At 44.3% G+C, this 18,095-nt stretch overlaps 1 protein-coding gene across 1 annotated transcript in view; it reads right to left on the bottom strand.

Moving 5' to 3' along the window:
- Positions 1 to 5,452: 5,452 nt before the first annotated feature.
- LOC138957209 (polyamine-modulated factor 1-binding protein 1-like) overlaps positions 5,453 to 18,095 on the bottom strand; it is a 63,072-nt gene continuing 50,429 nt past the window's right edge. Inside the window, exons 12-13 of the mRNA XM_070328361.1 lie at positions 17,044 to 17,219; positions 5,453 to 6,491 (exon numbers count right to left, since the gene is read on the bottom strand). Coding sequence (XP_070184462.1) covers positions 6,272 to 6,491; positions 17,044 to 17,219 — 396 coding nt within the window. The 3' untranslated portion in view covers positions 5,453 to 6,271. The remainder of the gene's footprint in view (positions 6,492 to 17,043; positions 17,220 to 18,095) is intronic.

Genomic DNA, 18,095 nt, shown 5'->3' with positions numbered 1-18,095 from the left:
CGTTTCTGGAAAATTTTTCAATCGCCACCGAAAGTGTCTGTCAGTAAAAAAAACACGTGCTTTGTTTGCAAAGCAAAGCCTAATTTTACACATCGCGTGCTTTTGTCTGTTATTCTTGCTTGTGAACATCATTTTATTGATGTTCTTCACTGGAAAGCAGGTGTATCATCAACAGTATCACAAAATCGCAAAGAATGAACATTTTTGTTGTGATCCGACCGGTGTCTGTAGACGGAATCACACGTTCGGCAAACTTCGTTTTTAACGGAAATAACCGAGCCTTTCATCGGAAACGACGTTTCAACCGCTTCATATCGTCTGCAGGAAGAAAAAGAGGAATGCGATACCCAGTAAGTAAAACATTTAATCGTTTTTAGTGCCTTTTGATCAAGTTTTGTTGCGTCTGTCAGCAACGTTCGGCAACCCAACGTTCGGCACAGCGACGCGCGCATACGGATTTGCAGCATTTGCATTCGGAAAGTGAGGGATTTGTGAGTTCGTTTGCATAATTTCAATCGCTAGTAGGTTTTCCCTTCGTCTCCCATTGTTGTGTTTGCATGTTATTGGCATTTCATTGTGTAAATTGAAAGTTTGTGAGTAACAGTAGTACAATCTGTCGAACGTTGGCGACGCTGACAGACGCAAATATCGAACGTTGCCTTCAATGACAGAAGGGCTTGGCGATCATACTTTCGATTCGTAGGAACACAATATGGAGACAGCAATGTGCGCTCGTTACCACAACGGTCATGAACCGGTGTAACACGAAATTTTTACTCCACGAAAAATTGACTCCGGAGTAAACTTCCAGTAAAAATCTTGTACGAAAAAAGAACTCCACAAGGAACTAAATTTTTACTCCCCAAATATTTACTCCCAGTAAACATCTCGTACGAGAAACTTAGGGTCTACTCCTTCGTTTATAATTCGCGCAATATCCCATTTACGTGCAATCCCGTTTTGCCGCCGTCCCATTTTGGCGACATTTCACAAGCCAAGCGTCATCTTACTATCGCATCCCATTTTGGCGCAATCCCGTTTCGCCGCTATCCCATTTTTTTATTTTTTATTTTTTATTTTTACATTTAGTCAAGTTTTGACTAAAATAATGTTTTAACGTAGAGGGGGAATCGAGACGAGGGTCGTGGTGTATGTGTGTGTGTCTGTCTGTGCGTGTGTATGTGTGTGTGTGTAGAGCGATTCAGACCAAACTACTGGACCGATCTTTATGACATTTGACATGAGAGTTCCTGGGAATGATATCCCCGGATATAATTTTTTTTTTTCGATAAATACCTTTGATGACGTCATATCCGGCTTTTTGTAAAAGTTGAGGCGGCAGTGTCACACCCTCATTTTTCAATCAAATTGATTGAAATTTTGGCCAAGCAATCTCTGACGAAGGTCGGACTTCGGTATTGCATTTCAATTTGGTGGCTTACAAATTAATTGATAACTTTGGTCATTGAAAACCTGAAAATTGTAAAAAAAAAAAATTTGTTTTTAAAACGATACAAATTTACATTCATCTTATTCTTCATCATTTTCTGATTCCAAAAACATATAAATATGTTATATTCGGATTAAAAACAAGCTCTGAAAATTAAAAATATAAAAATTATTATTAAAACAAAATTTCCGAAATCGATTTAAAAACAATTTCATCTTATTCCTTGTGGGTTCCTGATTCCAAAAACATATAGATGTGATATGTTTGGATTAAAAACACGCTCAGAAAGTTAAAAAGAATAGAGATAGAAAAGCGTGCTATCGATCCTTCTCAGCGCAACTACTACCCCGCTCTTCTTGTCAATGTCACTGCCTTTGCATCGAGCGGTGAACTGACGATGCTACGAGTATACGCTGTTGCTGTAAAAATGCAGTGAGTTCAGTTTCATTCTGTTAGTTCGACAGCTTGACTAAATGTTGTACATGAACAAAGTATGCAAACCAGATGATCCAGCGACGTCCTTCCCAATTTATGTCCAATGGACGTCTACCCACAACACGCCACTGGATGCCGCGTGGTCAGCCAACCATGTGGTGCCAGTCGTGAAAACCAGGTTCTTTGTCCCACAAAGAGACATTCAAGTTTGGGACTTTGTGACCGCTGACTTTGTCAGCATGGATGGAAAGGTGGAGAGATACAGGGCGGTGATCATCCCCAAGTCAACCCATTTCCCCGATGGGCCAGATCGAGAGGAGATTTGTGTGAAGTGTTTGCGCGCAAAAGACAATGAGAGATACTATGTCTTTCCTAATGTTGATGACATTTCATGCTTGCCAATGGCTCAGATAAAAAAAATCCCACCAACCAACCATGAACAACAGGGGGGATTACTTTTTTTGACATGTGATCAAGTCTCATTTGAGCGTTCACAGTGTTACCTGAGAATAGCACACCCCCTTGAATTGGGAACAAAGAAAAAGCGTTGTATATATGCATTTTTGAATGCTTTTCTAAAGTCATAAGTTCATTATTTGTGATTTTTTTTTATGGATTGTTTTGCTGAATACAGGCAGTTAAGAAATTGACCCCGTTTTCAAATTTAGGGGGTAGGGTTGCCCTATAGCCCACGTATGTCTGTGTGACTGTGTCAAATATCAATCTACTCTGCGTACAAAATGTATATATGTTTGTTTTTCGATTTTAGAATGATTTCTTAAGCTGGCTATAACTTCTGAGGTCTACAGGAAACGATAAAGATAAAAAATGTACAAAATATAAGTAGCGTCCTTTATCTTACCATTGTTCTGATCAATGCTGTCCCTTTATTTGCAAGTTAACCATTTTTCTTAATGTGTTCAAGGAGTATGTTAAAAATTATTATCAATGGTTGCTTTAAACTGCACCTTTGGGCAGTTATTATGCACTAAAGTTGTAAAAGCATGTTTTGGGGGTTTTAGGATATAGCGTCTTGGAACGCCAATCATCTTGGAAATACGAATGTTCATATAATTTTTTTTACTGTTTTGGATAGATAAAAAGTTGAACTCTTGGTGCAAACTGTTTTTTGGTCCCTGTTTGACTATTTATTATTTTGGAATATTGTGTGTGAGGGGGAAACTGCAATCCTCAATATCATGAAACGTGCCTTTAATAAAAATTACTTAAATTTGTTTTTGATTCTTTGCTTTGTTCTTATTTATTGTGTATGCAACAAAACAAAAAAACACTAAAATAGGGAGAGGTGATAGAAAAGAAAGCACGCATCATCACCTTCATACCAAGGTCAAGGTCATGCAACACAAAGCTGTTAATTCAAGACATAGGAAGTACAATGGTGCTTATTGGCTCTTTCTACCATGAGATATGGTCACTTTTAGTGGTTCACTACCTTATTTTGGTCACATTTCATAAGGGTCAAAGTGACCTTGACCTTGATCATATGTGACCAAATGTGTCTCATGATGAAAGCATAACATGTGCCCCACATAATTTTTAAGTTTGAAACAGTTATCTTCCATAGTTCAGGGTCAAGGTCACTTCAAAATATGTATACAATCCAACTTTGAAGAGCTCCTGTGACCTTGACCTTAAAGGTAAACCAAACTGGTATCAAAAGATGGGGCTTACTTTGCCCTATATATCATGTATAGGTGAGGTATTGAATCTCAAACACTTCAGAGAAAATGGGGAAAATGTGAAAAATAGCTGGTTTTTAGACAACATTTATGGCCCCTGCGACCTTGACCTTGAAGCAAGGTCAAGATGCTATGTATGTTTTTTGGGGCCTTGTCATCATACACCATCTTGCCAAATTTGGTACTGATAGACTGAATAGTGTCCAAGAAATATCCAACGTTAAAGTTTTCCGGACGGATGGACGGGGGGGACGGACGGACGGACGGACGACTCGGGTGAGTACATAGACTCACTTTTGCTTCGCATGTGAGTCAAAAACAACATGGAAAACTAGATTTCAAAATTGCTGAACTGGTACATTTCATTTCAAAAGGAAAAAACAACATGGAAAACACTCCTGCATTGAAATTGACTAGTCTACACGTACACAGATGCACACACATACCCCCAAACTAACAAACAAATCATGCAGAAGCTTCCCACACTGACACACACAAATAACAGCATTTTACATGTTTTACTGAGATTTTTTTTAACCATATTTTTAATAGAGTATATAAATAAAAAAATTGTATAGACAGTTCAGCTTATCTCTCAAGAGTTACATTCACCTACTCTTTCCACACATACTTCACACATTCTGGATTGCTTATTTGCTTCCAAAAAAAATATGCACCATTCAGTCAGCCGTCACATGTTCATCACAATATTGTTATGAGCTGCTCCCCTACACACTCTTGTCAGAAGCAGCTATAAGTACATCAGGCATGGGAATTGAAAAGTAAAAAAGGCTGAAGGCGGAAGCCTTACTAGGGGGGGGGGGGGGGGGGGGGGTCCGGGGGGGGGGGGGGGGGTCCGGGGGCATGCCCCCCTCCCTCCCCGGCCCTCCCCCCCCGGAATTTTGTTCTCTCCAAAGAACCCAAATGGTGCAATTTGGTGTCATCTGAGCTCCAAGTTTGCCATTAAATTCAGTTTTTATAACCATTTTTGCCTCCCCATTTATTTTTTCGGCGGACACTAGCTTTTTTGGCGGAACAAAACAAAATTTCAGCAGAAAATTTGCCTTTTGGCGGACAATAAGTAAACATCACACAAAATGGTTGAATGCAACAAGAACAGTTTTCTTTATAAAATAAATTGCACATCTTTTCATTTTACAACAGCGGCATGGTTACAACACTAATTAAAACTCCCATGCAAGATTTAAATGTTGAGTCAAAAATAATGAATGTGCAGATGAACAAATTATATAAAAGAGATTCTTTTTCATATGTATAATAAATATTCAAACACAACCTAAGTACAAATTGTAGCCTTCAACAGCATATCTATCTAGACATCTGGAAAAAAATAATCGACAACCCTGCTCCAATAATATGCTGGCAGCTGCACTTAGGTATGCATGGTACTTTATGAAACGATACATGTACTTTGTGCATGACAAAGTCTTAATCACGTGTTGTCCCAAAGAAATACAAATTAACTCGATCTACACAGGTAAACTTGTAATATTCACAACAAAACATGATCTTAATTTTGAAAACAAAACATACTTTATTGCAATACATACTGGCAATATGGTGACATTGAAGCATCATGTCACTTCAAAAACTGTAAGGGATATGTACCATTAAGTTGACATAATTACAAAGAAACAAAGAAAAGGTAACCTTGCTCTCCAGAAATTACAATCTTAAACAAGTCGCGTAAGGCGAAATTACTACATTTAGTCAAGCTGTCGAACTCACGGAATGAGACTGAACGCACTGCATTTTTTCACCAAGACAATACAGCTTCGTCAATCCCCGCGTGAAGGAAATCGCTCACTTTCCACATGCAAAACGCAGCGAAATTGACAAACCAGAATAGTACGGTAGCGTATTGCGCCAAGCAGGAAAGCGCGCTTTTCTGTATTCTTGTTATTTTTCTGAGCTTGTTTTCAATACAACAGATCATATCTATATGTTATTGGAATCAGGAAATGATAAAGAATCAGATGAAATCATTTTTGTATCTAACATTTTAATCGTAGTACTAACTAATCTATTTTCGTTAATTGTGATCACAGTTTAAGAGTAAACATGACATATCTATATATTTTTAAATTTAGAATTTAATGAAGAATACGATGCAATATTTTTTAAATCTGTTTGCAAAAAACTGATTTTAATGACAACTTTAATGAGCAAACTCATTAATCAAATGTTAGGCCTCCAAGCTGAAATGAATACCAAAGTCCGGGCTTCGTCGAAGCTTACTTGACCAAAATGTCAACCAATTTGCTTGAAAAATGAGGGCGTGACAATGCCGCCTCAAGTTTGACTAAATGCCTGATGCGACATCATCAAAGACATCTATCGGGAAAAAGAAAAAATGGTCCGGGGATATCATACCCAGGAACTCTCATGTGAAGTTTCTCGGTCCAGTAGTTTTCTCGGAACTGATCTATACACACATACACACACCACGTCGACCCTCGTCTCGATTCCCCGTCAATGCTAAAACATTTAGTCAAAACTTGACTAAATGACAAAATGTTTTAAAAAAAAAATATATAAAAAAACCCAGCAACTACTCAAATTAGGCAATGAATGTTTTTCTCTTATAAATTTGTCTTATTCTACAGGATTCTTGTCACTGGCATCTTAACAGGACGGCTGACAGAAGAAATTTCCTCAGATAAACTTAAGGTGTGGTTGAGCCTTCAGTCTTTTCAGACTGAGTGTCACTGTTAGCAAATCTACTCTGTGGACCAGATACATAGGCTGCTGCATCATCTGATTGGGCCTGGGGGGAAACATGTTTGAACCTTTGTATCCCTTGTGCACTGGTGCTACTGTGACCAGCTTGCAGAGGTTGATTGAGATCATAGCCGTCTCCTCGCAAACGACCCCTGGGTCTGTCCCTGGAAAAGATTAATTACAAAATTAACATTATATGCTAATTTTCAGTATTTATCTATTAAATCTAATGTTCATGCCTGCCTAAGATATTTACAATTCTTCAGATTTTCTCTCCCAGACTGCAATGCCGCCGAGCACATCTTTTATCTGATAATGAAATGTTGATACGCTATCCATTAGAAGTTTAAAACACATCAGTTTGAAAAACATCTCAATAGCAGACATTTAATGCCCAGAACATTGAGACTCTGTGGGTCCTTGGTGCCAACAGGGGAGAGGTTTTGCATATCCCAAACCCGAAGACCAATTAGCCTTAAGCATTTAGCTTAATTTACATTGGACTCCACCAAGGTAGGCCTGTGAAATGTAAATAAATTAGTCATGGGTGGGAGCCCAACATGTTGCCAGGACTAAACATTTTGGAAGGCCGGGGTCCAGGGGCCGCTAAGGCTCCGGCGGGGTGCAGGGGCAGCGCCCTTGCTAGGGGGTCTAGGGGGGCAGTGCCCCCCAGCCGAAAATGAATTTTAGCATTTTAGGGAGGGTTTAGGTGGCCTCTCCTGACTTTAAATTTTAGAACAAACAAGCTTTTTGGAGATGCATAATATATATATATATATATATATATACATCTTGTAAACTTGAAGGTTTTTGTAACTCAGACCAGCGGACAATTAATTTTAGCATTTCATGAGGGGGCTATTTGAGCCTCTGCTGGCTTAAAGGCACAGTAAGCCTCCCGTAAACAATCACAGAGCTCCCCGAGCGTCTACCGTAAAATCCCTAGCATAAGCCCACCATCTAGCAAACGCCCACCCCCCACTTTGGGCCAAAAGTTGTGCACAGGGGTAACTACCTAGCAAACGCCCACCCTGATTTTTTCAAAGAGACTATAGGCTCACTTTCACCAGGATTTGTGCAGACTGTTCTAAAAGTCATCTTTTCCCCTTCTTTACCTTTTCGTGTTTCTTTCCTTTTTTCTTATTCTTTGTCCCCTCTCCTAGCTCACTCCCACCCATCGTTCATGTTTTTTCGAGTTTCTCTTCTCTTTTTGGCTCACGAAGTGTAGCCTATGCGATCGTAACTTTGTCTGTCTGTGCGTTTGTGCGTGTGTGTGTGTGTGTGTGTGTGTGCGTGCGTGTGTGTGTATGTCTGTGGTAGAAACTTTAACATTTCCGAGTCTATGTGTGAGTGGTTATCCAAGACTATGGATAAAGCTCGCATAAGATTACGTCACGGTCAAAAGTGTTTGACGTCAATTAATGCATCATGACGGCATGCCTCCCTGTAGTCTTTCTCTCTCGCGTGGTGTGTGCAGGTCTCGGTCATTGTTATTTTGAGCGGGCCGAGACTATTTGGCAGTCGTGTCCCTGTAAGTAGGCTACATGCAGACAGACAGATCTAGATCTAGTGTCTCTCTTTCTTGCACAGTGTCACCTAAGCTTACTGTGTGTGTGGGTGTGTATGTGTGACGGAGTGATTGAGTTTGTGTTACTGTTTGTCTATTTCTTACGTGAGCCTTGAAGGCTTCGCCTCTTGTTTTCCTAAGTTTGTGGGTTTTTCTTTCTTAGAAAGATTGGGCCTTTTGAAGACAAAATCCAAGTTCAGTTAACGTTTCATTTCCAAAGACGATCGTGTAATTTCTTCCCTGTACAGAAAGAAAGGGCTTCATTGGTGTTGACATTTCGACATTTCATCAAGTTTCTTTTTCCCGGAATTGTGTTGTTATTGTTTGTCCTTGCAAAGGTCTGGCGATTTTCTTTTTACTCATAAATTTATATGAATGACTATGCTCGTGTTGTTTTCAGAAGAGCCAGTCCTTTTCTTTCTCTCTCTCTCTCTCTCTCTCTCTCCCTCTCTCTCTCTCTCTCTCTCTCTCTCTCTCTCTCTCTATCTCTCTCTCTCTCTCTCTCTCATGGTTGGCCTTCTTTGCCTCAAAGTCCTTTTTTTTCTTTTTTCCTTCACTTCTACTCACACGACCTAACTTACATGCTTTCTGGGTTTGTATTCACTCAATTACACAGTTGAGCACAAAACTTACTTTGTGCAAAGGGGTCTATCCCTAGCAAACGCCCACCCCCCAATTTTGCCCTAAATCTGTGCACAGGGGGGGTGGGCTTATGCTAGGGATTTTACGGTACATACAGTACAAGCATACTTCCATTTGAACGCTCACCAAACGGGAACATCCTAGGTGCCCTACGTAAAGAGCGAGCAATTTTTAAAGAATTAATTTTGCAGATTGTCTCGAACACTTTTTGGACCTATCCTGAACTCAGGTCAAAAATGAGTTACTTCCCTTCGGGTCTCATTCTATCGATGTAAACTGGCCATAGCCGTGGATCGATGATTATCAGAATGTTTTTGTTTTTTATCTGTACATATTTATTATGATATATGCGTGTGGAAGGAGTGTGAAGTTTTATGCATACACCATAACAAAATCCTGTGCTTTGAATTTGGTAAATTTGTTTGACTTTGACTTTTGACTTTGACTTGAATGTTTACTGCATTAAAGAAAAATCGCCATGCAAACAAAGCAAACACAGAAAATAGCAGTCACCTCCCTTGTACTACACATTTTTACTTGTAGCTTATGATTTTATCATTGTAGGTGGTATATTCTCAAATAATTGTTGAACCATAGCTTGAACCAAATGAGAAACAAGTTTCAAGTCAGTTTGTTTCAACTGAACACCTTCAAATGGGCTAACTGCTCAGGTTATAAAAGAAGAAGGTTTAGACAAAAACAGAAACCGCCAGAGTTATATCCCGTGCTAATTTTATACACAGTCTTCTGATGCTGCTTTTCAATTCATCATTTCAGGAGTTATATTCTAAAATTATTGTTGAATCATAGCTTGAATTAAAAGAGAAATATGTTTAAAGGCACAGTAAGCCTCCCGTAAACCATCACAGAGCTCCCCGAGCGTCTACATACAGTACAAGCATACTTCTATTTGAACGCTCACCGAACGGGAACATCCTGGCTCCTTTCTGTCGAGCGTGAGAAATTTTAAAAGAATTTATTTTCGTGGACAATCCTCTACAACAATGGCGCCTCGTTTTGGTGCTGGACGGCTGTTATGAATATTCAATACCGGAAATCACGGACAGTAAGCCTCCCGTAAACCATCACATATACTGTCAGGCTTTTACACACAGTACAAACACCCTTCCATTTGAACGCTCACCAAACGGGAACATCCTAGGTGCCCTACGTAAAGAGCGAGCAATTTTTAAAGAATTAATTTTGCAGATTGTCTCAAACACTTTTTGGACCCATCCTGAACTCAGGTCAAAAATGAGTTACTTCCCTTCGGGTCTCATTCTATCGATGTAAACTGGCGATAGCCGTGGATCGATGATTATCAGAATGTTTTTGGACCGTGGTGCGTTTTTGCGCTAGACCTAACTTTTAAAATCTAAATAATAAATTGACAGCTTGTTACACAAACATTCTTTAATCATAAAATAATTCTTTTTTTCATCAAGACAAGATCAGTACAATTCGAAGTTGTGAAAGTTTGAAAAAAGAAAAGCCCGGAAGCAGGGTCATGCAAGGGTCGTAGCAGACGACGGTTTATGCATATCGCCGTTCCTCTCAACAGTCAAAAGCCATCGCAGTTCTTGTGAACCACAGCCGTTTGTTTCGTGCATAAAAACGTGCTATTGTAGATAAGCTCACATCGAGTCGCATTCAAATGACTAACTGACGACTACATTGTGAAAAAGGGAAACTGGATCACACGGGTTCACGATGGCTCAGGGGTAAGAGAAACCACGCAAAAATAAATTCTGTGAACATTGTTCGCTCTTTACGGAGGGCACCTAGGATGTTCTCAATCGGCGAGTGTTTAAATGAAAGGGTGTTTGTACTGTGTGTAAAAGCCTGACCGTATCTGTGATGGTTTACTGGTGGCTTACTGTGCCTTTAAATTATGTGTGTTTCACTTGCAAACTTTCTATAGGACTCAATGTATCAGAAGGTTCACAGATCAGGAATGCACATATTTTCTACCACACCACTGAAGGTCTCTGAATCCCTGACTCCAATGATAAAGATGTGGGTGAGCAGAGTTTTCAAATAGATAGCAACTAAGATGCCACATTCAAGGATGACATGACATTGCTGCTCCCTACATGTCAATGTCACTCAATTTGGTATTGGTGAAAGGTAGTTGACCTTCTGTTCACAGAACGGAGTGTAAACAACAGCTGCCAGGGATTAACACAAAAAATTAAAAAAATACAAAATTCTTCCTGGGACGGAAATCCGTTAGGGACGGAAGAATTAAATCCCACCCCTGTATTCATTACGTGGAACCCCCCATTTAAGATCTCCTAAAATCAGGTCTTAAAAAGGAGGGAGTCTTAAAATCGAGGTCGATTTACAAAGGTTATGAACAGAAAATCTGAAAAATCAAGGTAATGAAAATCGAAAATTTTTAAGTAAATTTTCATTTCATTAATATACTTACCCGAATCACATAAAGAGCATTGACGCAGTCTGAAAAGCTAAGGTCTGAAAAGGCTACCCGTCTTAAAGTTTAAAAGGGAAGCAACCCAACCACAAAAAAGGTAAACACAGCTATGGCAACGACCGTATACCCGGGGAGTTACCTCCCCTGCTGGGTATGTGACGTCACTTCCAGTGCTGCACCACGTGGTATACTCATTCGACATTAAAGAAAACTAAAATATCATAAGCGGGGTTGGCGGGAGGGAATACACTATGTGATTCGGGTAAGTATATTAATGAAATGAAAATTTACTTAAAAATTTTCGATTAAATTACATATTCTTACTCCGAATCACATAAAGAGCAGATAGCATCAACAAGGCGGTGGGAATGAAAAACCAAACTCACCTCAAACCCTTGAAATGAACTGGCCACCTGCGATCAAGGCAGGCAGCGTTCTTGAACCATCCTGCCGAACAGCGGAGACATCTCTGAGGTAAAAGTTCAAAAAGACATCCTCAGAACGCCAGTAGGCTGTGCGTAGAACCTCGTCCAGCTTTCGTGACCGTAGGACGGCCAAAGATGACGCCCAAGCTCTGGTTTCATGAGCTCTAGCAGAGTTCAGAGGGAAAGCAGGCAGTGCCCCCCCCTTTTCCGCAAGGTTCCACTCATATGCTTGTTTTATCAGAGCGGACACCCACCGAGCCATTGTCGTCTTTGCAATATCCTTATTTCTCACAGTATTAATGGAGATAAATAAGAGTTTTTGAGATTTCGACCTAAGCGGTTGAGACCGGGCAAGGTAGATGTCAAGGGCTCGCACAGGACAATTAAGGGCGTCCGGATCTCCGGGAGCCAGTATGCTAGTCAGAGGTTTGACGCGAACCAGAGGCGAGGCCTGGTCTGGGGTCTGGTTCTTAGCCAGAAAATGTGGCCGGAAACGCAAGGAAATAGAACCATCAGGTTCTTTAGAGATATCCTCCGGGTTTCCGGAGAGCGCATGGATCTCACTTCCTCTGCGCGCAGAAGCTACTAGTAGCAGAAAAAGAGTTTTGCGCGTCAGGTTAGCGAAACTCGCCGTGACCAGAGGTTCAAATCCTGCAGAACGTAAGAACTCGAGTACCAGGAAAAGATCCCATTTTGGCATGGGTGCACGAGTAGAAATCTCTTTAAGGGCAGCGCCCTTAATCACCCGTGAAATGACTCCACTGACGTCAATAGAGCGGCCCATCTGACGTAAGGTTACCGCAATGGCAGATCTCCTAACTCTCAAGGAGGAAGCAGAGGCTCCTTGAGACGCAAGAGAAGAAAGATGGTTTGCCACGTGCATAGACCGAGGGGCTAGCGCGTTCAAACCCTGGGCCTGACACCAGGCAACCCAGGCCTTCCAGTGGGAAGCATAGACTGACGACGTAGAAGCCCTATGAGAGCGTTCCACTAAGTCGAGAGTCTGCTCAGACGCACCAGAACGCCTCAGAAAGGACCGGACAACCTCCACACGTGAAGATTCAGAGACGAGGGATCCTCGTGTGGTATGCCGGTGTGAGGCTGCACCAGTTCCCCTTTTGTGAGAAAGAGCGGAACTGGTGGACCGTGGGCGAGCCTTAGAAGGTCCGGGAACCAAACCTGAGACGGCCACAGAGGAGCGACCAACAGGAGATCCGGACCCTCCATTTCCGCCTTCCGAAGTACTCGACTGAGTAGCTGGAAGGGAGGAAAGGCGTAGGCCTGAAGCCCTGTCCAGGGAAAGGCCAATGCATCTGTCTGCCAAGCCTCGGGATCCGGGAATGGCGAGACGAAGATTGACAGCCTCTTCGAGAAACGGGTGGCAAAGAGATCCACCAGAGGCTTTGGGACGAGGGCCCAAAGGCGAAGCAGTGCCCCTTGAGTGATCGTCCACTCTGATTGAAGCACTTTGTCGGAGCGACTGAGCGCGTCCGCCAAAGTGTTCAAGCTCCCCGGAAGGTACCTGGCTGTGAGAGTGATCTGATGGTGCCAGCACCAGACCAGAATCTCGCAGGTCCTTCTCGAAAGAGAAGGGGACCGCGACCCCCCCTGCTTGTTCAGATAAGCTGCCACAGTCGTGTTGTCTGTGAACAGACGAACATGATGGGCGTGAAGGGAGGGCCGAAACTCCTCCAGAGCAAGAGCCACAGCCTCGAGCTCCAGCAGGTTGATGTGCCAGTGGCTCTGCTCTGCCGACCACAGGCCCGACGCAGTCTGTCGGTCTGTGTGCGCTCCCCACCCCGACAGAGACGCATCTGTGAAGAGGTCCGTGTCTGGGGGAGGCAAGGCGATCGGCACACCTCTGCAGACCCAGTCCGAGTCCAACCACGGAAGGGTCGCTGACTGGAACCATCCCTGGAGAGGGACGAGGACGTTCCAGTCCACATGAGCAGAGTCCACGTACGGCTTCAGAGCAAGCTGAAGAGGCCGCTTGTGAACTCTGCCCAGAGGCACCAAGAGAGCCATGGATTCCATCTGTCCCAAGATGGAGGCCAGCGTCCGGAGGGAAGCCCGCAGGAGAGGCAAAGTGGACCTGATAAGCGCTTGGAGCTTGTCCACCCGCCGCTGAGAGGGTTGGACAGTCCAAGGGACCGTGCTGAAAGACATTCCCAAATAAGTGAACGTCTGCGACGGAATCAGCTCCGACTTTGTTGTGTTGATCGAAAAGCCCAACAAGTGGGCTTGTCGAAGAACAGACTGGGTATGACCCGAGCAACCTGTCCGGCTTTGGTTCATGATGAGCCAATCGTCCAGATATGCCCTGAGCCGGATACCCTGCGACCTCACCAGTGCGCATAGCTGTCTCACGACCATGGTAAAGACCCAAGGTGCGAGAGACAGCCCGAAGGGAAGAGCGCGGAACTGGAAGATCTGATCGCCCCACCGGAAACGGAGCCATTTCCGGTCGGACGGATGCATGAGAATATGAAAGTATGCATCTGTCAGATCGATGGAGGTCGCCCAGTCTCCTGGACGGAGGGAGTCCCTGACCGAAGCCGGCGTCTCCATCTTGAACCGTATCGTTCTCAAGAAAGTGTTGAGCTGCGATAGGTCCAAGACGGGACGCCACCCTCCTGACGACTTGGGAACGGCAAAAAGCCGCCCGTAGAAGCCCGGAGAGCTGTGGTCTAGGACTTTCTCCACCGCGCCCTTCTGCACCAGGGTGACAATTTCCGCCTGAAGGACGGACCTTGCCTCCTGCGAGGAGGGGGGCTTGCATGCCGGCGGACGCCGGGAAAGCGGCGCCTTTTTGTCCAGCCAAAGTAGACGAAAACCCGATCCCACAACGCCCACTATCCACTGGCTGTGTATGGTGGCCGACCAGTGTGATAGAGCCCGGGAGGGGCCCCCCGCCATCACCAGAGTGGAGGGCGGGGGGAGGGTGAAACCGGGAACACTTCATTGGGGGTGGGGCTTGCTGCTAGAGCCACCCCGCCCCCTGCCGGACGCTGATCTTTTTCTCGAACCCCTCCAGGGTTGAGAAGAAGACTTTGTCTGCTTCGTGCCGGCAGGCTTAGACGAGCCGGAAGCCTGAGGAGGCTTGGGCTTAGAAGTCTTAGCCTGCTTGAAAGCCTGAAGGGAGAAGTCCGAAAACTGCTGATCCCTGTTGGACTGGATCTCTGATCTTCGCGCATCGAAAATCAGAGGACCGAACAGAGACCCCTCCACAACCGGCGAAGCTCTGAGTGTGTCAAGCGTCGTTTGCTCAGAAAACTGAGAGTGAGCGAGGAATAAATCCCGACGACACGAAACAGAGTGCACGTACTGAAGGGCAGACAGACGCATCTGTTCCTCATTGACCCTGGCCAGGGCCGAGAGGAGCGTGGACACGTCATCAGCGTCCTGCTCACGACTGAGCAAGAAAGGATCAAGCGTCTCAGTAAGAGCGCGAGAGAGAGATCTGATCAGAGTCTCCGAGATGGAGGACAACTCCAGGAGTTGCCGACTGATCTCTTCAGAAGCCAGAAGAGTGTGATCAGGCAAGACCACACCCGAGGAAGGCTTGATTGGCTTGGCCAACAGAGGATGCAAGTCCGGCGTAACAGACAGAGTTGTACGCGGAAGAGCAAAAGAAGCCAGTAAGTTGCGAGAAAACTTCGGCAGCACGAACTTCTTAAGACCAGAAGGGGTAAAAGAAGAAGCGTGAGCCATAGAAGCTAGGTAAGACTGAGCCTCTTCCGGAACTGGACCGTGCGGAACCAGTAACGGAACAGGCGTGCAGGGGAGACCACTTCCGGCAGGAGATGGACGAGCCAAAACCTGAGACAGCTGATATGCCACAGAAGGAGATTCGGCAAAGCGGAAGCTCTCGTCGCCCTCCTTCGCATACCGGAAGTCAGCCATAGCTGACGGAGCCGCTGAGGTTGAAGAACCCTTAGCAGAAGCACCTTCCGGAAAATACCGGGAAGTAACTTCCGCGGCAGCTTCCAAAGCACGCTTGAGCTGAGCCGGAAATCCCGAGCGAGGTTGCTCACTGGCTACAGACTGAGTGTCAGAATAGCCATGATCAACTTGACCAAAGTCAACTGAACCGGAAGCAAGCTGGCGGTCAGGGTAAGCCGAAACCGGAAACCCCCCAGACCGCAAACCGTCATGTCCCGTAACCATACCAGCAGGCAGAGAAGGGAGCGCTGACGACAAGCTTGAAGCCGCCGGAACCGGAAGGGGTGTCGACCCAACACCAAAGTGAAGGGAAGAATGCCCCAAACGTCCGTAGTCAGGAAGCTGACTCTCAACCAAGGACATCCGAGAAGGAGTACCCGGAAGAGAGAAAGCAGATCCGGTCTGAGCCGGAAACACGGCCGGCGAAGCCACACCTTGATGTGGAAACGCTGGTCGTGATGACTGAGGCCGGAAGCCCTGCTGCCCGGAGGCCAGTCCACAGTCAACTCCAACACCTGCCGCTGAATGGGAGTGTGAAGGAGGACCTTCGCTTCCGGAAAAACCCGGAAGCGCGACTTCCGAAGGAAACCGCCCTTGCTCAGAAACGAACTCACGCTCAATGGGTACTGAACGAGACTGAGCAGGAAAGCGGGAGTGACCCGCGCCAGGTGAGCTCCGTCCCAGCAGGGACAGTCCAGTGGCTTCACTAGAGCCGAAGGACAAGCTCGACGTACCTTGAGAGCTTCCCGCGGAAGCAGAAGCCGAAGGAGTAGTCGAAGTTCCGGTAGCACAGGAAGCCGTCACCACAAAACCGGAAAAGGAAGCCAAAGAGCGGGCATCGCTCACTGCAGGCGGATGTACGGTGCTTTCCGGTGGAGTAGCACGCTTAAGTTCGTCGCGAACTAAACTGCGAATCTCTGGAACCAAAGAGCTCAACAACGAAGACACAAGTGAAGCTTGCCCGTCTGAAGAAACGGAGGACGAGCAAGCCGCCGACGTAACGCAAGTAGAAGTAGTACCGCTCGCGCTAGCGTGTCCGGGAGGAGAAATGGTAACAGACATGACAGTGTTTTTCTCTTTGTCCGAAAGGACAACTAACACAGGTTTAGAACCTTGAGAGGATGATTTAGGTTTAATTTTGCCCTTAACATCGCCCTTGCCACGTCTACTCGCGTTCTCTGCCATGCCGGCCAAAATGCAAATGGCGGCCAACACAACAACAACAACAGTTACTGACAAAAATTTCACAAGTCCGAAAAGGACGAAAATTATCAATAACCAGCCAAAAGTTCTTACGATAGGTAAGGTAAAATGGAAAGAGCTCACCAACTACCAGGTAGAGGGAAAGCAGACGGGTAGGTGGTCGGTGGGTGTTATGAAAAACTCCAACAACGCACAGAGCCTATGGAAACACGACCTCTCGTCAGAACTGAAAGATGTCGAATGAGTATACCACGTGGTGCAGCAGTGGAAGTGACGTCACATACCCGGCAGGGGAGGTAACTCCCTGGGTATATGGTCATTGCCATAGCTGTGTTTACCTTTTTTGTGGTTGGGTTGCTTCCCTTTTAAACTTTAAGACGGGTAGCCTTTTCAGACCTTAGCTATTCAGACTGCGTCAATGCTCTTTATGTGATTCGGAGTAAGAATATGTAATTTAATGGGGGATTCCACTGTACACATCATTAATGTTTCTCTTTACTTACAACCTTATGGACAGCGGCCCTTCCATTTGACTGAACTCTTGAAATTTAATGTACTGCGGGAAAGACCTGTCTTGAGTGAACGGTGTCCTGTTCCGTTGAAATTCAGTCCCAGAAGGCTCAGGACTTCCCAGTTCGCTTCCTCCCGTGGCACCTTCTTCGTCTTTTTTGTTGAGAGTCTAAAGAATACAAGCAGAATTTCATTCAGCATCTGACTACTCAAGGTAAAGCCTCAGGGAAACACCATTAACATTCTAGTCAAGGCGGGGATTTGGGAGACATATCAGTTACATATATATAGTAGACATAACCAAGCTAAGAGAAGGTAACTCTCGCGGAAAATCGGAAGTCCCCAAAACAGGGAGACAAAATAACACGCTTTTACCTTGTGGAGTTAGACAGTTTGAACGTGTCTTTTGCGTTGTTTTTGGTGTTTAAAACTGACCTACGATTAAAGAGCAGACATCGGCCTCGAGGTGCTCCGTAATTTGGAAGAATTCGTAGCCTTTTCTAATTGAGTATTTTTTCTGAAAAATATATTCAGGATCATCAAGACTTGAAACATAGAGTGCACCCTGCTAAAAATACGATTTCTTGGTGGTTCGTTCGTTACTCTTACCGTCCTGATCACTTAATTTACATTAGCACAAGAGTGTGCGAAAGACTAAAAAATGCAGAAAAAACACACCAACCTCGCTACTTCGGAGCTATTTTTAGCGTTCTCAGTCACTAACTATTTTTTGATCAAATGCTCACGTGAAACCAAAACATCAAAAGATGTTCAAATTTGTGTTTGCAACAATGTTCATCAAATGATTTTACAAACAACAAAACCACTGTAATTGGGAAAATGTCTTAATTCGCTGAATAACATTGGGTTCTTTCATACGTTAAATCCGGAAAGTCATAGGCCTATCTTGCATAATACAGAATTCGGGTCATAAACCTAAAAATACACTAGTCTGTTGCGAAAACTATAGTCTGTTTCAATGACTGTCAGCAATGTTCAACGTTATAAATCGAGATAACTAGACACATTGAAAGAAATTTGATGC

The sequence above is a fragment of the Littorina saxatilis genome, unplaced genomic scaffold (genome assembly GCF_037325665.1).
Source record: "Littorina saxatilis isolate snail1 unplaced genomic scaffold, US_GU_Lsax_2.0 scaffold_260, whole genome shotgun sequence".
Taxonomy (NCBI): domain Eukaryota; kingdom Metazoa; phylum Mollusca; class Gastropoda; order Littorinimorpha; family Littorinidae; genus Littorina; species Littorina saxatilis.
This window is presented reverse-complemented; position numbering and strand designations above follow the sequence as displayed.